The sequence below is a fragment of the Anopheles maculipalpis genome, chromosome 3RL (assembly GCF_943734695.1).
Source record: "Anopheles maculipalpis chromosome 3RL, idAnoMacuDA_375_x, whole genome shotgun sequence".
NCBI lineage: Eukaryota > Metazoa > Arthropoda > Insecta > Diptera > Culicidae > Anopheles > Anopheles maculipalpis.
Genome location: NC_064872.1, coordinates 29406644 through 29433069, shown reverse-complemented (window position 1 = coordinate 29433069; position 26426 = coordinate 29406644). Strand labels below are relative to the sequence as shown.

Genomic DNA, 26426 nt, shown 5'->3' with positions numbered 1-26426 from the left:
GGTATTGTTGTTAGGCAATGTGTGGTTGTTGGTGATTGGGGTACAAGTACGATGGACAGGCTTGTTTACATCTCCAAATCACTTGTTCGCAAATTTATTTGGAATTTTTAATTTTACATTATTAGAAGCCATGTAAGATTGATTGGTACTTCAAATTCACGATGGCACTGAGGCTTATACGTCAAATAATCCCTGTAAAAGATATGGCTAGATTTCTATTAGAAGGTCCTACTTTCCAATAATATCCTTCGGTAAAGCACATTCCCCGTACGGATAAGCTTTAGCCCGTATTGTCGCTTTCACACCTCCTTCAAGTGGATCTACGAAAAGAGAAGCAATATTGCAATCGAGTTAAATAAATCCACAAAAATACGCATCGCTCCTCCAACTGCACCTTATCAGCAACGATGTGCGGCTACTCACAGACTCTGTCGGGTACAACAGCGTCAGCAGCATTCCGATCGCCAAACTCAATCGTTAGCTCGTGCTGCAGGTGAGTCACAATAATTTCCGCTTTGTCAATCGTTTGCGTTACAGTGATAAGCGCCCCAAGATAGTGCACTCCTTTGGCCGTAACTCCGATTCCGGCGAGTGAAAGCTCCAACGGATAGATACCGCGTACCTCCAACCGGTCGAGATATACACGAAACCCGGCGTATCCGAACAGAACGGCCTGTAAAAATCCACCCGCACCGGTGATAAAGTTTTGGGCACCACCAGGGCCCGGTTGTTGCAGTTCGTGCCACACGTGGAACGGTCCGCGGATGTACGGTAGATAGCTTCGATTGAAATTGGTTGCCGCCTCTCGGTAGTTTACTATGTCGAGATGATTGATGGCATACATTGACCAGGACATTGCTGGTCCGGTTGATCGTGTTAGCGGTTCGTATATGAGTAGATCGTTCCATAATGTGTACAGTCGCATTTCGGGGTACAGCAGCGGATAGCCAAGCAGAACTGTATCTGCCTGCTTAATTTTCGTGGAGGCTTGGTAGCCTTCGTACTGGATGTGAAAATCAGCTATTTCGTCATACAGAAGTTTGATCTGTTTGGCAATACTGCTCCAATTCTTTTCCGTGACGTCCGCTCCACAGATACAGCTGGCGAACCTAGTAAAATGCGGATTATTTTATGTACGCTTAGATAAGGATGTTTGTTCTCTTAAGAGCTCTTAAGCTCAATCTAGCTCCAGCTATTCAGCAACTAAGACTTTCGACTACTAAATACTACTACTAGCAACCTGGGCTAACAACTAACAACTTCTATAGCTTTTATAGCTTCGTGAGACCGATCAACAGGCGTGTTTTCCTATAAGCGGACTGACCAGCCGAGTTGAAGGTGTCTTCCTGAGGCCCCCTGAGGAAGCTGAAGAGCTCCGTATTAAGAATAGATATTCGGCTTGAAAACCCACGCTACTCCTATCGTCGGTTCAGACGACCACAGCAACCTCCGTGCAACCTCAATGGGACAGCTCTCAGATGTAGAAGCACAGGAAGGATATAAACGAACCTGTGACCACCGTAAAGCGAATCGCAACTGCACTCTTTTATATGAAGGGGCATCAAAACCCCCACCAAACAAAATGTTATCAACGAGTGGTCTTTATCTTGAGTTATAGCCACAAATTATTTAGTTCCAATATTTTTTTCCACAAATAGTAATTGGCCTAACCGAGTATGCCCGGGATAAGGCAAAGAATAAGGAGGAAATGCCTTATCAAGATGATTATAAAATTTACTCAACACAAGCGGTGTTGACAATACGGCACTGGACCGTCATTATTAATTATAAATAAAAAAAATAAGTAATTGGCCTACTGGAACCATTCTTAGTATCGCAAACTTTACTATTAGTTTTTTTTCATGCCTCTGAAAAGCGTTATAAATTATAAAATAAACAAAGCAGATAAGCTTACTAGTAGTGGCTGAAAGGATTCTACTTCAATTTGAAAAAAAAACGATAAAATGGGGCATATTCTAATTCCATCTGATAATGTTCTACTTCATCCTGAACTAGGTAGAGAAATTGTTTAAAGATTGCTGGAATGTCTTCCTACTGTAGTTATTAACAAACAAAAATTATTAAACCCTTACTGACCGATATTTAAAGTAAATTAATGAAACGAAATATGTGCATTAAAGTCACTTTTGTAACATAAATTCTCTCTCTCTCTCTCTCTCTCTCTCTCTCTCTCTCTTTATGTATTGATTAAAAATCATTCACGATGAAGACTACAGGTTTTGGTGGATCCTTGTAAGCGCTCTTCATTAGACTTCACATACCAATGCCGACAGATTGGGCGCATTCCCGAGACCCGGAAGCTACAGAACAACGTTCCGGAAGCTTCCGAATGACAGTGATTTCAAGGCACACGCAGAAGCAAGCATTGTAAGGTTATAATTTTAATCAGATTATCCGCATGGTTGAGTCAGTAATCGCTTACCATTCGGAAGATATCGTAAACCGATCGTTTCTAGACATCCAAACCGTTATGTGGACACACATTTGAACGCCATCAAAAATGGATACTGATACCTACAGCTTTTTCATCCTACTTGGGTGTTTGTAGGTCCTACGCTACGACTCCTAGAATGATGAGTTGCTGCTTCTTTTACCATGCCTAGTCAGCGGGAAAATAAACGAAGCTTCCGACGGAAAACAAACATAATTAACTATATCAAGCGGATCCGCCGACTGCTTCTAGCTAACTGGTCTGCTACATATGACGCGTGCATTTTTTTTGTTTGTTTTGAAATCTAATTAATCTAGAACATCACTACCCTTGGGTTTGTGTAGTTGTTTTTTGGGATACAAGCTCGTATGGGAATGTTTCGTTCCGTTCAAAAGATTGTTTACTTACTCGCCAAAATACAACGCATAGCCGGCGATCACGTTTGTGTACGCGTTGTTGGTTACATTTTCATGATCCTCATCCGGTCCCATTACCGCTGTGATGCGAGAGGAATGTTCGGTGTTGGAATGATAGAAATGGGAATCATAAAATGAAAAAAATATAAAAACTTTGTATCTTCCCTAATGGGATGGATTCAGAGTGATCTAAAAGCATGACTCATTTTAGGTGGCGCTTGTATGATCTTCCCTCGATGTTAGAATCATACCCGGTATGTCGTAATTTTCCGTCCCAGTATAGTTAAACTGAACGCGACTGCTCCAGAATTCTGCTATTAACTGTATCATTTCGCATCCGCCCCTTGTTCGTAGCCAGTCGAGATCATGCGTGGTGGCGAGATACTGTCTGAGGGCAAAGCTTACATCGCCGGTTATATGATGTTCGTACTTTGCCACCCCTGGACAGCAGGGCTGTATAACCTCCACACCGGTAAATGCACTCTCCCAGGGAAATCTGTTGGACATGTAGCTTGTGAGTGCACCCGCGAGCGATTTGGCTGGATCTCCACAACTTACCGAGCACCTTTGTAACCAGACTCGGCAGCGAGCCGTATCGCGGTGGGCAGCATCTTCGTACGGTACGATATCAGCAACCGCGCGTACCACGGATCGATGAGATTCAACACGGGAAACATCCAAATTTCCGTATCCCAAAACGAGTGCCCTTCGTAGTCGTCCAGGTTCGTTCCACCGCGCCCGAGCCCGGTCGGGCTGAGGCCCCAAAACGGACCGGGCGATCTGGTGAAGCTTGCCTCGAACGGTAGACTGCTGACCAGGTAGAAAACGCTGGACCGTACGGTAGTCTGTAACGGTTCGTTTCCGGCCATTAGGATGTCGAAACGGTCCCAGAAGGAATCCCACAGTGATGTATGCGCCAGCAGTAACTCTTCGTCCGTCTCGGCCAGCGCTGTGAATTATGTAATTCTTAGATCGCGATAGTGTTGTGTTGTACGCTTCCGCCAGGGATTCGGGATTTGTATTTGTAGCCATCTGAAGCGTGAAGTTTCGCGCCCTCACAAGCGGACCACAAATCGGAAAGAAGTGTTTGACCGTTTGCACGGTCAGGTGACCTACCTGTGGATAGCTCCGTTTCCGCAATGCCCACATTTTCACCAACGGCCATTAAGAAACGAAATCTGATTGTCTGCTCATTCTCCCTCAGCACCAACCGTTCTGGGACGTGATTCCATAGCACACACACTGGTCTTCCCTGGCTTTGATAGGTAGAGTTTTCTACCTCCAGCGTTGTGCCACAGCTACGATAAATGTGATTCATGCCTTCAGCACCAGAAGATCGGTTGCTCGAGCGCACACGGCTCGAGGCAAGTGTGGTAATGGGTTGAAAATGAATGTCCTCGCTGGTGAAAGCTGTGCCCGGCCGAAGCGGTAAACTGATGTCGCCTGAAACGAGTGAGGAAAAAATGAAGTTTGCTCCAAAAAATGCAATTAATGAAGGCAGTTGAAGTGGGTTTTAATTGCTGCCGAGCAAGGGTGTTCCTTCAAGCGTCAAGAGATTGTCATGGTAGGTGAGTTGATTGGATGCCTTTCAGAGATGCTTTGGACGTAATAATATGATGCGTGTAACGTAGTTTGTTCATAACTTAAAATCTAAACTTAACAGGATTAATGAACTTTTCCCAGGTATTCCCGCTTTTTCCGAGCTAACATGTACTGCACTGGAGTATCTGTAGAAGAGTAAGAATAATACTGTATAATGCTACAAAAAATAGACATTAACGAAGAGAGCATACACGGAAGCATTGCTAACTATCAATAGATCTCTGACGACGATAACTTAAACTTCCAGCCTACAATGTTGGATACGTTCATATCTCTATAGCAAAAGTTGTAAGATTAATTAGACATTTCTAGGCTGTACAAAATACTTTTCGAACTATTATCACAAAACTTGATCTGCTTACAAGCAGAACATACTTGTTCTTCTGGAGTTATAGTTGTGCAAATTTAATACAGCTACATGTTTCCGCAGTTAACATAATATCAAACAACTAAAATTTGTCCACAAGAGCACACAATCGTACGCAACTTCTGATGTGTTCCAAAGTTCGTCTGCAACTTCTTGATACTGTTTGTGTTTTTCCCCGCTGTCGCGTAGGTTTCCCAACAGGTGCACCATAACACATAACACTTGTGGTGATCATGCTACCGCGAAAAAGGGGTCATATTTTAATGTACACCGTGACCGTTGAAACGACCATGAGAAACAGTGTTCCCCTCCGACATAATACGCGCAGGTTATAGAGCGCCTGTAGCTTGAGTTATGAATATGGGAACAACGTGCTGTCTCTCTGGGCTGGCATTAATTTACATACATTGTTTCCGCCTCTTTGGTGTACCTTATGCATTAAATGCTATGCATTTTGTTTACATCTGTGACAACGGTCTCTTTTCTGCTACCAACGGAATCCTTACCAGCGTTCGGTGTGAGTCGCTCAAACGTAAACTGATTAACGATCAAGCGCCGGTACAGTGCGTGCGGATAGAGCAAGTGCGTCATCCGGAAGGCTCGCTCAGTGTCCACGTAGTTTACGCGAAAAAATCCACCCCGAAGATCGAGCGTTACGGTGCAAGTGTGATCGGCACCTCGGTAGCAATCGTTGTCCAGCTGTATGTTGGCGATGTTTGGGATACGGGCACGATGGCTTAATCCACCGGCACCATTGTACAGTCCTGCCATGTACACCGCATCCTTCAGCACGGTGAATCCTAGATGACCGTTGGCAAGGGTCGGTAGCGGTTTCGAGGGATCGTTCAAGATCTCGCTGAAATGATGACGAAAAACGATTGAGCGCATTCGATTCTGACTGACCCGACATAATCCTTGGGCCAGTTAAGCCTATCCCATGATTAAAAATGTGCATGTCCGATGAGGTTTGACTTCAGTACCAAATTTTCCACCGTTGCTCGATGATTCGTTCTGAAAGTTTAATTCTGTTTTTCTTCACAGCGTAATTACACACCGCTTAATAAAAACAGGGGCGGAACAGGCACTAATGTCTCCCGGCTAGAGGAAGCCCATGGGACAGGGTCATGGGATTGTACGAATGTTACCGATGTGGGAAAATGTTTCATTTATTCGACCAACAAAAAGAACGGAAGAGTGTTCCAGCCAGCCCGGTTCCCGTGTTGATAAGGGCGTCGGTAAGCTCGTCTGTAGAGGTAGCTGTAAGCGACCAAAGTTATGCTAATGAAATAATCATTACTCCCCGGATAAAGGTTGTGTTTGCGGGGTTTGGGAGGAGAAATTAGGAAAAGACGTCAGTAATAAGGCAGCTTTACCCAGAAGCGTTGAGCTGGTAGTGCAGTTTGTCAACGGTCGTTATTGATTCGTTCGTGACTGATGATGGACGGGTGCTGGTGGTTTGTGCAGTTGCAGTTTTGCAATCGTCGCTTGCAGCGGCTCGGTCCACTCGCACCAAGCACAGTCCTACGATGCACAGTAACCTGTACACGAGCATGGTTGCGTCTCTTGGAAGCGACACACAACCACACAAACACACACCACACTTTGATTATTTCTCAGGCTCGGAAGAAGTGTACGGCCTGACCAGGAATTAAGCTCACTCACTCGTTGCCCAACTACACTCAACTACGCTCAGCTACTTTTCTAGAAACGGACGGAAACGAAAACACCAACTAGATCAACCCGATCATGGGAATTGGACGATCAGCTTGCTTCCGTCCACACCCATCATTGGGTTGTTTATTGTTTCACGTTATTTGAGCACTACCGTTCGTTCGTTCCTTCCGTGTTTCGTCCGGAGTCTAGTTTTGCCCAGGCACTTCTCGCAGTCAGCAAATTCGTAGTCTATTCTTATTAGAGATCCCAAAGGGGTACCACACGTCGTGATCGTTTTGGTGGATCACCAACGATGAAACCGTGACGGTGACGATCGCAAGAATGATGTTGTAATCGAACGTAAGCGAAATACGTTCGTTCCCAGCGGCGTCTGGACGGTTGTTTTGCTAACCAGCGTCGAGGTGGAAGTGCGATAAGCGAGCCTACGGGAAGCGTGAACTTGGAACCCCTCGCGGACTTGAAGCTTGTCAGGAAATTCAACCATTTTGAGATGCCATGAATCAGCAGCACACATTTTGTGCGGGGAGCAGTATTCGCTGAGAGTCAGTCTCGGTTGATTCCAGCGGTGTATACGTCTTGTTTGGTACAAGATTTGTTCGAGATCCTCTTTATTATTACACATTTAGAGGTCTCTTTATTACTTATGTTCTAAATATAGCAAGTAGGACTAACCTTAAGTTCACAAGCTAGCGCTTACATTCCTATCGAACTTGATACGCACATGTATCAGTGTTTTTGCACTTCATCGCTATAATGTATCATACATTGCATTGAAAAATACATCGAAATTGTCCGATAATGTCAAACAGCTGACTGATATGAGCTCGCTTATGACACACCGCCATTGCATTGCAGCAATTAAAACGATCAATTGCGGCAGTCAGATTTCGTTATCGACTAAAGTGCTGCTAATCGATTACGATTACGATTATCTTCTCGCGTTCATCAGCACGCCAGTGACAGTCCTACGTAATGATACCTTCTTGGATGTCCGAGCATAAATACACATGCACACGCGCAACTCCACACATTATCTCCTCCTGTCATATGGGAATGGTTGGATGTTCAGCCAGTTCGGATCAGCTTCCAGCTCTCACGGATTGGACCGGTAGTCAACCGGTTTGCCCTCATCTCGGCTATGTTTTGACAGGTCTGTGCTCGATGATAAGTAGCGGCAGCAGCAGCAAGTGTGCTTCATACAGTAGCTACACAAACGCACATACTTGCTAAGTAAACGAAATTATTCAATTAACAGTGATTGATTTTAGGATGCTTACTGGACACTTTAACATCGATGAAGTAATAATTCATGTGCGTCAAGAGTAGGATTCTTCTCGCTAGGGTAAGTAGCTTACATCCGCTAATGTAGTGCATGCAAGAAACAGGTACAATTGAAGACAGCATAACAGGCACCAGTTCAAACCAACCAGCAAAACAGTCCACAAAAGACTACGGTTGAAGAATATGGAAAGTACTGTAGAAGCGTGGTCAACCATTAAGCATTCCCGGCACGAAATGCGCAAAAAGCCTTGAAAATGGTAGACGAAAACTCCAATAATTTATATTAATTATTTCACGCAAAAGCGCACGTCTTACACGTCTCTCCCTTTTTGGGACAGGGAAGCTACGTTCTCCGGACGTTCGTTACCTCACCATCGCCACCAGCCGCTGCCCATTAATCTTGCCTTTGCCTGGAGCAACATCAGCTCTGGCACCGCATTTACGTCCACGCGATAAGACATCAGCGTCGGGTTGAGGGATTCGCAATGATAGCTCAAACGGTGCTGACAGGACAGCTTACGAAGGCGGAAGTCTCACCGAGCCTCGGTTGGGGAAAATAAATCAATAAGAGTGAGAGTTTTCGGTTCGGTGGCTCATCTCGGACTGATAAAAATCACTAATCACAAAGCGGCGCCAATTAATGACGTCCGGGCGCCGGGGCTGACAATCAATCTTGTCGGTTGTGGAAACTGGAGCTGATGCTATCAGGAGTGATCCAAATTTTCGGTGGCTTTCTTCTTTGTGAAATGTCTAAGTGGTGATTTCCGATGCTGATAACGTTTGTGGTGGATTTGCGTAAGGAATGACAGCTTAATGCCATTTCTTGTCCAGTTTTTGATGTCAAAAGTATTGATGACTTAGCTCAGTTGAGTTCAACAAAATTTTACATTCTGAAGCATCCACTATCTACGGTGAGTTGGATATCATCTCTCAACGACTAAACATCAACTGCAAAACTTAAGCCTCTCACAAACACTAGTGTAAATGTCATCTCCTCGACCTGTCTCTTCCGCTACCTGCCCTCATCCACAGCACCCAAACAGCCGCATGCGACAGGTTGTGTCCGGAATGGATCAACCTACTCCACCGGTAGGTTCCTCCAGGTTTGTGTTGCCGTTTTTTGCCGGTATGTCGTTGGCGGAGGGCGGTGAAACCAGGGCGCAAAGGAAAAACCTTGAACCGACAATGGTGCGCTGACGGCGACGGATATGTATTTTTTGGTGCCGCGTCGCTGCTTCCGTTCCGGTTGGTGGATTTCACCCTTCGGCTTTTCAAAAACTTCAACCCCGTGTGTCTCGCGCACTCCACAACGGCCGCGCGCTTTCCTTCACCTTGGGCGTCTTCGGGGATGGGACAGGGTTTGGGGGTTGGACGGGTCGGTATTTGTTCGTCTGTACCGGCAGGAAAAGGCACAGACGGGTTAAACGGAAGGGGTGTAGGAGTGTTGCGGGACGAGAGAAAGAGAAAGAGAGATAAAAAGGCCACCGAAATGGCGAAGAAGTGGTCTGGATAATAAAAATTACTGTAACTGAAGTTTGTTACAGGTTAATACGCAGTAGTAATGTTTCGCCTCCAAAAGAAGGGTTTAATTTAATTCAAACGACATATTTATTATATCAAAACAACAAGATGCCTTAGACGAGAAAGTCACTTAAACAGCGAACTCCGTTGGACGAATAACAAGTATGAGGAATTTTCACGTGGTCTCTTGACATGCGGGAACTTTAAGAGCTTCCAACAAAATCCTCCAAATTGTCAGTTGTACCAGAGTTGAACAGTCAGCTCTCTCTAGGCTCCGAATGGGATTTGAATCCCTTCGTGACGTGTGAGATTATTGGCAATGGTAACGAATTATAACAATTAAATTAACAGAAGAATAATAAGTAGTCGGAACCATTTTGAGGTTCACATATATCAATTTAGCAGCATGTCTGCACATAAAACACGGTCATTGGAACGAATGCACTTGAGTGTTATTTTATTTTAAATATGTTTCTTTAACGTTAAAGCATTTAACAGTTATTGCTAGAAATGTATTTAAGCCAGTATCAACGTTAATATGTTTTGCTTTATGACTAAATAATAATTAATTTAATAATAATAATAAAATAATATTTATAATATTAATAATAATATTAATAATACATAATTAATAAATAACTTTAAATAAACAAACTATTTTAAAAAATAAAGAAAACCATACTCTGCTGCAAATTCTTTCTAAAGCCAATCGTTCTACGGTCCGCTTCCCTACGAACGTGTGATCCATTCACTTTTCACACACGGCAACGACAAAAGACTCATCGTTCGTAATGATCGATGGGCAGAATGATGTCCCACCACCGAGAATCTGGACTGGTTCCCGTGCGGTTCAGCCGGCCGGGCCGATTTTTATGAATGAAATTTCATTTTCATTCCCCCTGCCGGCCAAGAAGGATCGAGCCCAAATCCAGCCCCATCGGGGAATGTCGCTGGAAAATAAAAGCAAAATGGGGTGGGCAGTGAGGAGGGCGGGGAGGCTGGAAGGGGTTCCCTACACTCAATGCCACCCATCCGTCGATTCGGTCGATTCATCGATTCCGGTGGTTCGGTTTCAGTTTCAGATCGGAAATTCGTCCACCGTAAGGGTCGTAGCAAGAAAGCAAGAAGATAATGAATGAAAAGGAAAGAAACAATTGAGCAATGTGTTTTTGTTAGCTTTATAGTAAATTGTGTTTTGATTCGAGAAGGTGTCGTCGGCCACATTGATCAAACTGAGGCTACACCAGGCGGTACACATCCAACAGCAGACGAGAAAGCGGAAAGTTTGTGGTGGCTTTGGTATCGGCTAATGATTTTTCAATTAACAAAAATGATCCCTTCGATCGAGTTTTCGAATCACTCGCCGAATCGCGCTCGGCCGGAAGAGGGCGCCGGCAAACATCAAAGCTGACCGATCCGAAGGCCACCGGAAAAAAGGGTTCCTCGCTTGTGGGTTAGTAGGTGGATCGATTGAAATGAAGTTTATTGTTTTTTTGTTGTTGCTGTGCGTTTGGGATTTTCTCTCCGTTGGAGGGGGGGTGTGGTTGTTCCCAGGCGGAATCGGACGTTTTTCCGTGATTGATGCGTATTCCGTGTGCTGCGTTATCGAACGGGGTCGCGATCAAGATTGGTCGAGATGGTCAGAAAAGTTAATTACATGCCCCCGCCGCTTCCCTCCCTACCATCCACTGTATGGCAGGAAGGAACCACTTTGATAACACACACAACAACAGCTTGAAACAGTGATTAAGACGAGGAGAAACTCCGTAGCCGGGATCGCGAGATTGAATGGAAAACTTTTCGGCACCCAATTGCTGTGCGGGTGACCGGAGTCTCATTCTCTTCGAGAAGGGAAAAATGAAAGCAACAAAAAAAAAACTCACAATAAAGACAAAAGAAATCGTTCATCTCTAGAGAATCTTCATTGCCTTCCGGTGGGAAGCATTCTTAGGTGGAGAATGGCTCATAAAAACGCAACAACCAGGGGACAGCAACCTGACCGAGCGGGTCAGTCAATATCGGTCGACCTCACCTGTTTTTCCTATCTCCTTTCCCTCCCCCAAAACAGAGTGTCATCGTATCTTACGGGCGGATATTGCGGTAAGGTTAACCAGAGTATGGGCTGTCCCAAAGCGCACCATTAGCTTAACGCACCGCAAGACACCCTTTCACAGAACCGGGTCTGTTGCGAAAGAATTCAAGCCCCTAGTGGCATTTGGTTGCTGGGAAACTGCTCACCCACCGGACATTGGTGCTGTGTGTCTTCTTCTGTGTATGTGTGTGTTTGTTTTAAAACACGTAAAGCGGTTTTCAGCATGGTATACAGGTGCAAAAGTCGACCCAACACCGACAGGAGCAGAAATCGGATTGTGAATTGTGTGAACCCTTGGATCCGGCTAATTGTCTCCCGATGGCAAGGGGGGTTTGTTTTCTCTCTCCCTCTCTCTCTCTCCATTCGACATTGAAACCGGGACCATAATACTTTGCTGTGTCCACGGGAAAAGCGCATCCAACCGTGACGTTCAGAATGCGTTCACGCCATGTTATAGCCATTTTTTCCTTTTTTTTTGCTGTTGAATATTTTGGAGAATGATCTTTTTTTCATGCGTTAATTTACTACGCTTTTATGTTGTTTTTATACATTTCCCTTCCACGGTACCACACCTTCCGCTTCGAATCGCAACTGTTGTTACAGTTCCAGAAACGTTCTGTTCCTGTGAGCTTAATTTTTATTTCAGAAGGTTTTGGCGATTGAATTGGACATGTTTTCTAAAGTCTTGCTTGCGAGGACGGATTACACGGGAACATCCTACTATCTCATAAACGAAAAATGAAGGAGGAGGAGATTTCTTGTTCGGTATTATAGAGGGAGAAGATCAGAGATAATATTTTGGGAAAATACTAGTCCAAGTTTCCCCCTAGCGTATATTTTTTTAAATGTTTGAGTGTGACGGCTCTCTACCGCATTGTCGACGAGAATAAATGTGCCATAAATAATATCACACTATCGAATATTTTCAATTATAAAATAACTATAGGTAATTATATCAAACGACTTCTGTTTGAACGAATTCGATTTCTGAGAAATTCAAGAAATAGTTATAACTAATCCTTTATCATATGCCATAATCGTAATAGTTTTCCATAATATTAAAACCACATATACGATAGTTTTGTATTAGATCAAGCCATTTTTTGCATACAGTACAGAGGCGAATGTTGTCTATAAGACTCAAAGCCTCTATAATGCAATGTACAAAATATTAACGAGGCATTTCTTCCCTGTTAATTGGTTTATCCCGGGCATGCTCGGTTGTAGCTGAGTTGTAAGAGCGTAGGTGATGCTGATGATGATGTAGAGGTGAATCCATCAAAATTATCAGTATCAAAATTATATACGTAGTTTCTCTCGATCGTCGATCAATTGTTAGTAAACAAAACACAATATTATAATAATCGTTGAACATCTGTACCATAATTTGAATTATATGCTTATTATTTATTTATTTATTATTAAGTATGACGACACGTCGCTGTATAGTCGAATTATATGCTTATCTCCTACAAAAAAAAACTGTTTTTTTTTAGTTGTATATTATTTTTTTTAACTCTTTGTGTAATGACGGCCAGGCCCTATTCCTTAAAATCTAATATTATATCTACCTTAACAATTCATTAAACTTTTATCCTATTTTGAGAATAGACATTTCATTCTCCCTCAATTCAAGTGCACCTTATCCCTGGTGATTCGATCGGTTGTGCATGTTGTTGCTGCCAGGTAAAGTTCTAAAGTTGTCCTTTCTATGTTTGCTCCCAAGAAAAAACCCACTATGTTGTGGATACTTTGTAGTGTTCGCCACTCCATATTGTTGCTAGCATTTGGATGTTGTTACTAGCGGCCCCACCATCGGCTGAACGCACGAGTCCGAAAGCCACTACAACTTTGTGAAGCTACAGTAGCATCTAACTCACGCATTCCGTCAACAGTACAGCCGCCAGTCACAACTACACGCCGTCCAAATCTAATTCAATCGGTTCAATGGTCCAATTTTGTCGCTGGCGACCCTGACGCCAGCAAAACGCAAGGAGCCGACAGTCACAATAACCTTGTAAGGTTACTGCAGAATCGAACCCAGACATTCCGCCTTCGACAAGCTCGCCAACTACGACCTTAGATCTCCTAAACCAATAGTTATCGATTCTGGGGCCGAAATAGCGACCGGCGCATGTCGACGCCACCGTTGCAAACGTGTAACAAACAAAAAACAAATCAACATAACAAACTACAATCCGCTATGGGAAGGGAGACGGGAAGGGATTCAAGGACGATTCCCATCTCTTTGGCGAAGTCAAACAGAATCCGCGCATATTCGTTGTCCTTCTGTCCCTGGATATCGCGCATCGGCACCGCTGGGGATCTTCCTGATGCCCGAACGGCTGCTAAGAGTCCGGGTCTAGCCACATCGAACTCCACACATGACCAGATGATGTGGTCAATGTCGTGGTATCCGGTATATAAAAATTATGTTAAATACTCAAATTAAAACTACAAAAAAAAACAAGCCATTTTGAAAGACTTCTTGTTCAAGCTAAACCGTAACGCTTGACAGCATTCAACGAAGCACGTGTGAGTGTGGATCAGCTCCTACTAAGCAAGCAATATATTAAAAGCAATATTTACGTAGCTGACCTATCAACCAAAGGATGTACAATGGCGCACCAAGTAGAAAGAAAAAAACCAAAAGTGAAAGAAATATGAAACATATTGTAAATTGTTTTTCCAAAATAAAAATTGTCCTAAGCATCATAGAAAACATTGTTGCAATTTTAAATTTCTTTCCTTACTTTTGCACGATCATATCGAGTCCTCGGTTCTTAATAAATCATAAGTATAAATAATAGCCAAAGGCCCCGGCAGACAATAGCACCGCCCGTACCTATAAACCCATTTATCAGACTCTCCCGACAGCCACTGCCACGAATGTAGATTCCAACAACCACCACCTACCAGTAGCTGCAATCAAACACGGAACCATTAGACCGTGTTCGATAGCTTTGAAACGAGGCACACCACAAACACACACGTGGCCGGGACTGATGATCAAATGGCTACCAATCATCATCCAGCCCAACACAGCACCGAAACCGGCCCGGTCCGGAATAAGTCGTTTTTTTTTTTAACGAACAGATTACATGTGTATTTGATTTCCACAAAAAAAAAATGGTGCCATAAGATAAGCAGAAATCAGCCTTTCGGTTGTAGCCAAACACCGTGTGTTCGGATGCCGGACTGACCAACGAGAGACCTGGTCCAAGGGGGGAAATTAAGATTGACTCACTCGACCGATCGAACGAGACTAATCGGGAAAGAAAGATCGAACGGGGCAACGTGACCACACTCAGGCTGCAGCATCAATTTCCTACGCGACCCCCATCTTTACTGACCTTCGCGTCCGTTACCCACACACACAAAACAGAGGAGGAAAATAAATGTTATTATTAACGAAGCGAAAGATGGTTCGTTGCTACTGAATTGAATGTTGTTTTAATTGATATTGATATAATTAAGGTTTCGTATCGTATCGTGCCTTCTGGTTGGTTCTGAAGGTGCGATCCACCTTTTAGGTGACTTAGGTCGCGCAAAGTTGCTTAGAAGAAGGGCAAATGGGAATGAAGAGATGAAAATAGGAAGCCTGAATACAACCTGATCGAAAAATGGTTTTAACCCGATTCTGCTCTGGACGTTCTTTTTTTAATGAAAACGATTGTTGGTTTATGTTACGTGAACCTGTAAATGTGTTTCTTTATGTGTTTTATTGCTATACCAACGCTACACTTAGCGCTTGCAATGACAAGCGAGAATTCTGTTACCTCAAAATCGTATTACCATAAATATCGCATCAAAGCAGAGAAGGTTCGTTGCTTATACACGCGTCTAAATCATTCGTTGTTTGTTTTGCGGATTAATGATTAGAAATGATTCGTTTTTTGTTGTCTTCCATCACTCTCGCTTCATACCATCAAGTACAAAAATGATTGAAACTCGATCGAGATCAGCCCACAATATTGTGAATTGTAAGAGGGAGCAGAAATAAGGTCTAGGCACACATAATTGCTCGTGCTGGCGGATTGCACGATATTCAAACCTAATTTGAAACGATGGTTTTCGAAAGCTTTCTTCCCAGTGCGTTCGCTTCCTTCCGCTCGATAACATTAAAACGCCTCACCGGTGTATCTGATCGATTTGGAACTGTTTTGCTAAATTGGATGGTCAAATGTGTGCGCGCTGTATCCGTAAAATCGTTTCAATCTCATCGACGAAGCACGCGTGACGGTAGCTGGCTACAGATTCACGTTTTACGCTTCCTCAATATAGTGATGTAAACGAAAAAAAAAAACCACAACCTACCAAACAAGTCAAAACATTTATTCGTTCGTTGGTGTCCAGCAGCATCAGGCCAGCGCACTGGGTATTTTTGCATACGCGACGCATCGTCATACGATTAGCTGCGGACGATTAACAGTTAGACTTTTAGGCTCAATTAAACGTCACAGTGAGGATGTTTTCCGCCCCAATGAAACACAACACAAGCGTTTACTCGAGCGGGAGAAAAGTCTCAAAACACGAGTCAATTGTGAGGTCCACCTTGAGCGGAGCAAAGCCCCATTTACTTGTTTGTGGTCTTTAGCGCGAAGGAATGGATTGCATTCCACCGTCATCCGCTTTGGGTGGTGTGATGAAATCAAACGCTGAAGCATGTTAAATATATCCTGCTTCACGCAACGAAGCCAATCCGTGGCAGGAAGCTGACCCTTTCGGTGGTGTCCGAAACACGGGATGAAAGAAGATGATGGAAATAGTTTACTGCAGCGAACGGACAAACTGTAAGCTCCGCTTGCTCGTTGTAACAAACTTATTCGTTTTTTTTTTTTATGCGTTAAATTCATTTTTGTTATGTTGGACGGTTTGCTTGGGGACATGGTCATTGCTTTCCTTTTTTTTCATTTAACCGTACAAGTCAGTACGAAAAGCATCACCGTAACAGGTTGTTGTTGTGGCGTAATGAGAGAAGAAATTTGAAATTCCCTTACATTTTATGATTTAGTTGAAGGCTAGAAAGGAATGATAAAATTTAAGCCCTAAGCTATGCAGTGGTCAGCAAGCTCTGGTAAATCGAGCATCAACTCCATCGAAAGATACTTAGTTTGGGACTCCCTGTTCAGATGAGGGAGTCCCAAGACAAGAATAAGAAGTTATCTTCTATACGTCTACAGTGCTCAAAGCGAATTCTTTCAAATTTTTGAAATCATTTTTAATGCACGATTTGTCTTTAGCTTAAAAATAGGCCACTGTTTTGGCTTATTTCTTCTCACTGAGTATCTTCTTCTTTTTGTCTTTAATACCTTCTAGGTTACGCCGGACATTCAACGAGTTACTAAACTTGCTGATATCACATAGTTCGAGAGTCAGTTCCCATTACGAGGGAATGCTCTGGATGGGATTTGAACCCCGGTCTTGCCGTGTGAAAATAGGCCCCGATGTTGCTTCCATCACCGAGCCACCACAAAGAGACTGTAACCAATAAAGTGGTCCAGTGGTAGAGGCGACAACGGCGCCTCAAATCTTCATCGGAGTTCAAATCCCATCCTGACCGTACCTCCGCATTGATAACTGACTGTCCGTCAGCTTTTAGTGGTATCAGTAAGTCTAGCGTGCCCTTCGATGGCCACCGTAACCTTAGTAGATCGTTAAGCTTCAACGAAGAAGCAATAAATCTTTTAAAAAAACCTTTTCTGCGGGAGCCTCAAAGACTATCAAAAAGCAGCAAATTGTCAAACCTGGAACAAGTCTACGGAAAATTAAAATTTAAAATAAAAAAGAATTTTAGCACAAATGTTCAGATTCATATGTTTTGTACTTTTATAGAATCCTCTTTAGCAAGAATTCTCCAAACAAGACTCCTTCTTATACAACTCTATCTACATTTTTGTTTTCCAACTTGTAATTCCATTTATTGGACTTTATAATTTTACACGCTTTTTCCAGCAAAGTGGACATCAACTGGTGGAGCTTGCTGCATCTCAAGCGGGCTTATTTTTTCCACTTTTGTTTCGTTCACTGCCTCCAATGCTAGTTTTTTTTTGTTTTAGCTCCATGGCTTAGCTTTTTCTCCATTTTACACTTGCTGTCTGTAACTGGTGCTTCTATACAGCTTCTCGCGATCAGCACCAATTCGAATTCAATTTCCTGTTAATCTATGCTGGCCCATAAATAGTCTTAGGGATCGCGTAAAACGATTTCTTAAACCGTGGAGTTTGAGTCTTGGCATTCGTCACCACCACCAGCCCTTCGTGGCATCGTCAGCGAGAAAGGTTTTTTTTCTGGGCGATCGGGAAAACAAAGTACTTCATTCTGCCTCAAAGTACTGCTACGGTCGTAGGACAACGCTTATATCGCCCGGATACACACGCCTGTGCTAGGGTGTCGTAATTGGAGAAATTCGATGTAATGTGTCTGCTTGGCGGGTGTATACGCTATTAATTTGCAACAATCTCGGAGCAATTTTATTACATTGTAATGGGGTGTAACAGGTGAGAAGTTTTGTGTATTTGAATGTACTGCTGCATTGGAATAGATTTTAAATATAAAAGTATGACACATTTTTACACTATTTTCGTTTAACTTACTGCAGTGCAGTACATATGAGCCATGTTTTCAATTGACTGACGGAAGCACCTTTTCCTGACCGAAGGCTCATTACACGATCATAATCATGACCATCAGCGCCGCCGTTGGTCGTATCATATCGCCATCTGCATCTTTGCACTTTGCATCGCACAAAGCTTCTGCCATTCTTCTGTTCTCGCCGCCCCCAATCCCCAGTTCCCGACCCGATTATTGAGGTGGGTCTGGAATGGAAACGGTTAAAGGGTTGCGCTATGCGTTGCACCTTCATTTAGCTTGCCAATCGAGTGGACGAGTGGCAGCGCGTTTTTTCTTATGCTTCTAGCGTGGCGAACCTTGGCAGAACGCAAGCATGCATGGAAATTGTTTGCTACACCCGAACGAGCAGATGAGCCTTGCGAGTGTTATGGGCGACCCTTTCGTCGATTGGCCTCGGTGCGGATTGTTTGCACTGGCAGCACATGCAAAGGGAGAAGGCGCTTGGCGCTGTGTCGGCGGAAGGTAGTAGCATCGCAATGGGAAAGTTGCGGTAGCACGTTACGAGGCCACGACGAAAGTGTGAGTTGTGCTGCGTCGTAGAAGAGCAACAAAAAGTGAAACACGTTGGTGGTGCTGTTTTTTTATTTTTTGCACATGCATGCTTTTAGTATTTCCGTTTGCTGTTGCGACCCTGATGCAGGGAGGGAGCGATGAAATCGGTTAGCTAATTTCAGTCGACCACCGAAGAACAATTCTGGTACCCCGTGAGGGCAGCTGAAGGCTTCTCATATTTTTGTTTGTTGCTTGAGTAAACTGTCTGTCGTGGTATGATAGCTTCGAAGTGAAGTGTAAAACTAGCGAAAGAATTTATAGCAGAAAGGCAGCAGCGTGTTTTTTTATGCATTTTCCACGCTCATTTGCACACTTGAAAGTAGATGCAGCCACCTGTGCGCAGCTTTAGGGCAGCAGCAGCAGCAGCAGTCATGTAGGTGTGCTGCGTTACGATGGTGAACGGCTAAAAGACTCGTGGTTAACAATGCAGGCGTCAGAAAATTGCAGAATGGTAATAAATATTTTAAAGCGATATGCATTTCGCGTGAAATTGATCAAGCATGTAGAGTGTGGCGATAGTTGGAATGCTGAGAAGTAGCTTGTTTTAACTATTTTCTTTTTGTTTATCCGTAGGTTTTCCTCTTTTTAACCAACAAAATAAACCAAATTAACCAATCTTTATAAACCATAAGCGTATTTCTTTAACTTTTATACATATAAATTTTTTTTTTATTTGAACAACTAATACAGAGGTATATATGTAGTAAGAAAGAATAAAGATAGACTATTTTTTTATTTATCTTCACCATGCGGCAAATCTTGAAGAAGATGGCTGAACAGCAGTTGAACACGTACCATCTCTTCATAGATTTCAAGGTCGCAAATGATAGCATAGCCAGGGTAAAACTCTGCGAGGCCATAGGCTCTTTTGGAGTCCCAGCCATGACCAACGTCACATGCCAGGTGAAGGTGGATGGAAAACTCTCAGGGTCCTTTGCTACCACCAAAGGCCTGCTTCAGGGAGATGGGCTCGTCTGTCTCTTATTCAACTTGTCGCTAGAGAGGGCCATCCGTGACTCGGAGGTGGAGACTTCGGGAACCATCTTCTATAAGTCAACCCAGATCCTGGTATACGCTGATGATATAGACATCATTGGTCTGCGGCTCTCTCAGGTAGTAGAGGCCTACCAAAGGATCGAAGATACGGCAGAAAACCTCGGGTTGCAGATTAATGAGGCAAAGACCAAATTGATGGTGGCACCATCAGCGGCCCTACTAAGAAATCCGGAACTACGTGGGGGTGATGTAAGGATAGGTGACCGCAAATTGGAAGTCGACCAAAACTTCACCTATCTCGGGTCAGCACGGAAAACAGCATAGAGACGGAGTTGCGCGCTGGGATGCTGACGGCCAGCCGGTCAGTATGTGAGTGCTGGGACCTTCACAGTCCCAGTACTCACATACGCCTCTGAGACATGGACCCTGTCCAAAACATACGAAGCCCTCTTAGTTGCGTTCGAGAGGAACATGCTCAGAAGGATCGTTGGCCCCGTATATGTGGAAGGACAATGGAGAAGCCGCTACAATGGCGAGCTGTACGAACTGTATAACGACCTCACCGTCGTGCAGCGAATTAGGCTCACCAGGCTCCGATGGGCTGGCCATGTTATACGCATGGCACCGGACGACCCAGCTCAAAAAGTCCTTTTAGGCCGTCCACACGGACAGAAGAGGCTTGGTAGGCCCAGATTGAGGTGGGAGGATGGCGTGGAATCATCCGCCATTATGGCCGGGATAACGGATTGGCGGACGACGGCGCGGTAAAGTATCTATTCCCAATGGTAGTTGACGAGTTTTTGGTGTAGCCATTCACCAAACTCAGGAGGGTATCAGGACTATAAATCAGTTGGTGCGGATTTTTCTCGAAATTCGAAGCTTTATTAGGACGACTTGGTAACTCTTTTAACTTCCAAAGTATTTTCTATCGGTGATTATTACTTTTTCCCATCTATTTTTCAAATGATGGTTACTATCGAGATCGGAAAAGATGGTAATCAGAAGATGCAATTTCTGGGCTGTACAGCAGGTAGGGTAAAACATTCCATTCCAACGTTTTTAAATCTTTTCAACCGGTGTTGCCACATGTGATCGAGTTTTTCTTGAATATTCGATGATCCCTTGACTTCAGTTCTTACAGCACACAATGTCCTGTCTTGCGAATCATCACCTTTGTTTTTAATCATTAACAACTGGCTTTTTGCAAGTTCGTTTTGCCTTTGCGAAGGATCTTCAATGAGAGTTGCCTTGAAGTTCTCGATCTTTATATTTCAAGGAATATCCGGAGCTATTCTTCGTCCTAGAAATAAACATGGCTACTTTCGGTACTAATGTTGCCATCTTAGAAGCTCATGGAAACTTTGTTTTTTTTACACTTCAGTGAAACGACAGCTAGGGGGAAAGAAACCCTGAAGATGGCAATTCAAAATGAAAATTGAACAGTTTAAGATACTTTTACTAAAATCGCACAAATTTATTTATAGTCATGATTGTGTGAGTCCAAGATGTGATAAATATCGTGGGCAGATGTAAATGCTCTGTAATTTGTATATGCAATCGCATTCTAATTCAGAAAGATGTTTATCTGATCTCAGCAGTGGCTATAAGCAAACGTATTAGTCTCTACCGATTAACCTAAATGGATCATTCTTTTGCCAGAAATGAAAGGGCAGCACTAAACGCTAATCAGGAAAATGAATATTTTATGATAAAGACATTCATGGCTTAGTTCCCGCATAACTGCCGTAGAATCGACCACTTAAATAGCAATATTCATGCTGCGTTATTCTTGGATGAAGAAATCTTTCTAAATTCCATGTAGCTTTCTTCTTAGTTAAACGGCCTACTAAGTTCACGCCGGTTTTCAAATGGCTTACTAGACTGTCGATACCACGTAGTTGGATAGTCAGTCCTCACTAAGGGGGGACGCTCCGGATGGGATATGAATCTCGGTCCAGCCATTTAAAGACTGGCCCCGTTGTCGACTATACCACCAGGCCACCGCTCTATGAAGCTAGTTTTCTTCCATTTGAAATCTAACTGATAAGCAATCAAATTTCACAAAAGTTGTTTCGTTTGGACTAATCTGTTTCTTTAAAAAAAAAACTAAAAGTTCTAGTTCTATTCTGTGCCTTAGTGACAATTTTATAATACGACTGTTGACTGCTGATACTGAACATTCACTTACCTAAATTCAGCTCAAATGGAATGCACCCCTACATATTTCCTACTTTCATCTCATTACGCTGCGTAAAACCGACTGGAAATGCATCGCAATGGCTATTGCAGTTTGAACGAGCCATTCAAAACCAAAGGGCCTCCTCCATTCAATGCTTCTCGCACATTTTGCTTCATTACCCGTTACACTCGGAACGGAATTTGTAAAATCTATACACCTTGAATTAATAACTTTCCATACTCGGGTAGGACAGATGCACTTCGCCGCCGGTATGACCCTTCGGTCGAGATCAATTTACCGAATACACGCTTCAATATTCAGAAAGGATCAATCGTAGCCTTTCCACTAATGAGAAACCTCCACCAGCTAATAGTTTCACCGCTGCAGTAGCATACCGACGGACAAAGTATACTCGATAATTTGGTGCTGGATGGAAAAATGTGTGCCAAACGTCGGGTTTTGACTTCACGTGGCGTGCTCGTGGTGAAAAATGTTGTCTTGGTCGGTAGCAAATCTCGCCGGTCATCATTAGCGAGAGTGGTCACTTGAATGGAGAGAAATTCCTTTTCGCGACCAGATTTCTCGGCACCGCAAGCAAATATGTCGGATGAATATCAATAATTTGACATGAATTTTATTGACTTCAGCCAATGGAGGAAATATCGACGGCCGTAGACTTGCAGCATGAAAAGGGCGTGAGGGAGGCAAAAAAAAACTCTCCCTTTTTTTCGAGTTGACTAGCCCGGTCTTTGTCCTCAACCTTTAGGGCCGCACGACGGTAAATTAATGGTACACCATGACGGTATCGAGGCAAAGGCAGTGACAAACGACAAGTGCATGTGCATAGAATGTCACACATGGGATGCAGTTGTTAGCCGGGAGAGACTCGAAAGCGGGTGTAACCGCGCTCGGTATGTCGTTAGTGAACGTTCAATCCGTCTAGTGCATTTATGATTGGCAGCAAGTTTTTCCTTCTCCTTTTCATCTCGTTTCGTCACCCCAGCTGTGTATTTAGTTTCTTTTTGTTGTGTTGCTTGCTATTGCCATATAGGACAGTAGCCGTTAGTTGCTTTTCTCCAGGCTCCAAGGTGGTGCTAGCAACTTACCATTCGCTCTTAAAGATAAGTATGTGGATATAGGGAGATTGTAGCAAATAAAATCTTGAGCTGCAAGTGTGTTGGAGCAGCGTTCATAACACAAACGCTTACCGCCAGGATCCATCGGACATAATGCTTCTTCAGTTTGGCCAACTGTGTCCTACTCTAATCGCGATCCGAAACGTTCGGTTTCTGCTCTTCAAAGTCTTTAAACTGCTAAATTATTCATTTGACGATACTCTCTTGCGTTTGTTTGTGTGTGTTTTTCACTCTTTAAATATTTTCCTACGCCGGCGTCCGGCAAGCGCTTTTTGCTTTGAATTGCACGAAGAGAAGGGATGCGTAGAGATGCTAGTAAATTGTTTTACTCATCTTCCTCTTGCTGTGGCAAATTACGTATTGACAAATAGTTATTGATTGGTCGATGTACAACACTTGTTGAAGTGGATGTGTTTGGCGCCGTGCAATCGCCCTAGAGCAGAGTGAAATACAGAAGAAACAAATAATAACTTTTAGGTTAAATCAATCTCCTAAATATGGAATCCATAATCTTATTTCGTACCGGTTACCAAAACCAGTAGAAGTTGTAATAATAAAATGATTTTAATGCAATGTGATGAAATACAATTTTAAAAAATTAATAACCACTTACAACATGTGTACGATAAATTTGACAGTTCCTGTGTAAATTAAAAATATTTGTCTTTATAATGAAGCAAATAAGAAAAAATGTTTTTCTACGAAGTTTAGCTTACCATGTTGGCTGCACAAATTACTCAAAGTAACCTCCCTCGACATTGATGACCGCCTGCATTCGCTTCCGGAATCTTTAGCAAGCCCGGACTACCATAGCCCTGGGTTTTTGCGGCCCAAAAATGGTCTTAATTTTTTGCACTAATTCTGCTTTTGATCTTTAAGCCACTTTTGGACAAGGTGCCGAATCTTGTTTCCACACGTACGGTCTACCATTGGCCTCTTTGGTTATCGATGGCTTGAGCACCGTGTCCAGCAGCTTCACATAGCCGTCCACGTTCAGCCTCAGACTCTGCTCGAAGAAATGTCGAAAAACTGCCTGGTATGATCCTTCCGTTGTACAAAAGCCTCAAAATCTCCGTTGCAGGTTTCAACGTGCTTGCGAATATCCTTCACCGTGTTTAATGCACACTGCGCAGCAATACGGCCTGGCCGTCCTTTATGAATAAAAAAAAATGCACACTGCGCCTCCGTTTTGATTAAGATTATGTTCATTCGACATCTTTTTTACTGTTTTCAAACACTTGTGGCTTTCTAACGACGCATCGTTTGTTTTGATACGATAACTCAATCACGAACTATAACCGAAATGACCAAGTGTCAAATTTATCGTGCACACGGTGTACTTATCACAATACGGCGTAAGCCGTCATATTTAAAATATATGAAAAATAGTCACTTACTTACTAACTTACTTACTAACTTAAAAATAAGTTATTATTGTCCTTACAATATGATTCGTTATCTTCTGATTCATATTGCTGATTTTGAAGGAGAAATTTGTGTTCTAAATAATTTCTTATCACTTGAAATCTGCTTTTAATTGTTTATCTGATTGTAGGTCTCAATTGTTGTGGTTATGTTATAAAATTCCTTTTTTGATAGCTTGGTTACCTCTGCCCGATCTCTACCACACAATTAAACCTAGCATTTGTGCTAGCAGAGCAATTTAAATAACATCGTGATTTGTGCGATCTTCCCGACCCAGATCGTATCCCCATGGCAGCAAAAGCCGGCCAATTTGCCCCAAAGAGATGCTGCCTTTCCTTTGGGGCATACATCTGACGACGATCCGTCAATTCTTGTTTGACATGATTCAACTCACCAACTCGCCGGGTACCACTCGTCGGTCTCCATCTATCCTGTCCCACATGCAGCGTTAAGTCCGATCGCGCGAAACACGTTGTTGTCCCGATACCGTTTATTTATTTATTTTTTTATTCTTCTTCTTCTTCTTCTCCTTCTGCACCCTGTACACCCTGTAAAACATGTTTCCCACCGTCACGGTGATGTCGATGATGATCATCATTTGCGGCAACGTACGGGAACGGGCATAGCCCAACCAGAACCAGATAAAATTGCGCCAGAGAAAGCGAATCCTTTATCCGCGGGCAAAGGAAAGGTCACTCCGTTGGCTACGTGCGGTAAGTGCATGCGCAATGCGAAGATAGTCGGGGCGAGATGTAGATTTTGCCCGTTTGGTTTGAAGTTTTGAGCAAATATTTGATACCATCGGGCTTCATCACGCCTCGTAAAACGGTTCGAAGTCTTACCGGTCCCACAACGGTTCGCAACGGGTTCACTGCTAGATGCGAGCACCAAAGAAGTGAACGTCTCAAACCCATGCAGCGAACGCTTGCACGTGTAATGAGAGTGAGAAAAGATACCTTTTATACCATCGACAAACAAGGAACGCTTCTCCGGATGCTCGTACGAGACGGTGCGTGAAAGATTGCCTTTTATTCGAATGAAACGATTTCCCTAGCCGAGCCAGACCGATGGGCTTCGAATCAATCGAGAACCGATTTTACGCCTGTTCGATTTTTAAATAGATACACACACTAACACAGTGCAGCCCTGCGAATGGGCCTTACCCGAAGCCTTACGATCGTTACAAGGATGACCAGGTTGAGATGATGGTGTCGATGATGCGGATGATGGAATATCGAACCGATCCGGTGGTGAGGCACAGCCCGAAATGATGAGCTGTTTATTGGCCACGGAATTCCGGTGGGAAATTGTGGGCGACCGGAGCGAAAACGTATCACCGGACAGGTTGCACGCATTCCGGAAGATTACCACGTCCTCGTTTGGGGCTACCAGTAGACGAGTGCTCCGTGTACTGCGTAAGTAGTCTAAGTTTTATTTCCCTTTTGCCCGGCGCGATATCAGAGCAGTACAATTTTTGTGTGCTAGATTTCGTGGGAGTTTGTGAAAGGAACGCGGAGTTTGTGAAAGGAAGGGAGTTTGATAGTAGGGGAATGACTTCTCGCTCGTTTTTTGTCCGTTCCAGACCTTAAGGTAGGCTACTTTGGGAAGGTTTTGTGTTGCGTGAAAAATAAAACGCGAGCCTCATGAATGTGGCATTCCAGGCTGGGACGAGTTTAGTTGGTCTTGAAGAAAATTCCCTTCCCCTTTATCGCTTATCCGGCTGGCCACGCTCGAGCTGCCATGAAATCAGTAAATATAAATGTGTATCTCTGTACAAGAGTGGGGCGAGTACCAGCCGGTTCCCTAACCGTCCAGTTGTTTGCGGTTGAAGACTTCTTGAGCCACTATAAAACAACACACTCAACGTGAAATAAATTCTAGAAGTGGGGCCACGGGACGGTTTCAACGTTTCGAGGATGGGATAAAAGTGTGCTTTTATATTAACACTACAACGATGCAACTTTCCTCATCACGTTCCTCCGTAATCGCTACATTGTACGTGTACACCACTCGAACATTATAATAATGTGTACGCAAAACTGCAACTTAACCGATCGGATTTTGTTTTTTTGTTTTCCTTTGGCAAGCATACCCTTCAAT

At 43.5% G+C, this 26426-nt stretch overlaps 2 protein-coding genes across 2 annotated transcripts in view; one reads left to right on the top strand and one right to left on the bottom strand.

The window, feature by feature from the left end:
• Positions 1-26426, top strand: part of LOC126565520 (transmembrane protein 242) — a 479972-nt gene that overhangs the window by 288677 nt on the left and 164869 nt on the right. The window lies entirely within an intron of this gene.
• On the bottom strand, positions 229-6457 carry LOC126565934 (protein-glucosylgalactosylhydroxylysine glucosidase-like). Its single transcript, XM_050223135.1, has 8 exons — positions 6211-6457; positions 5344-5693; positions 3985-4311; positions 3427-3817; positions 3120-3364; positions 2861-2948; positions 424-1109; positions 229-320 (listed from the first exon to the last, which is right to left on the bottom strand). The coding sequence occupies exons 1-8, from the start codon at positions 6387-6389 to the stop codon at positions 229-231; spliced, it is 2358 nt and encodes a 785-aa protein (XP_050079092.1). The 5' UTR covers positions 6390-6457.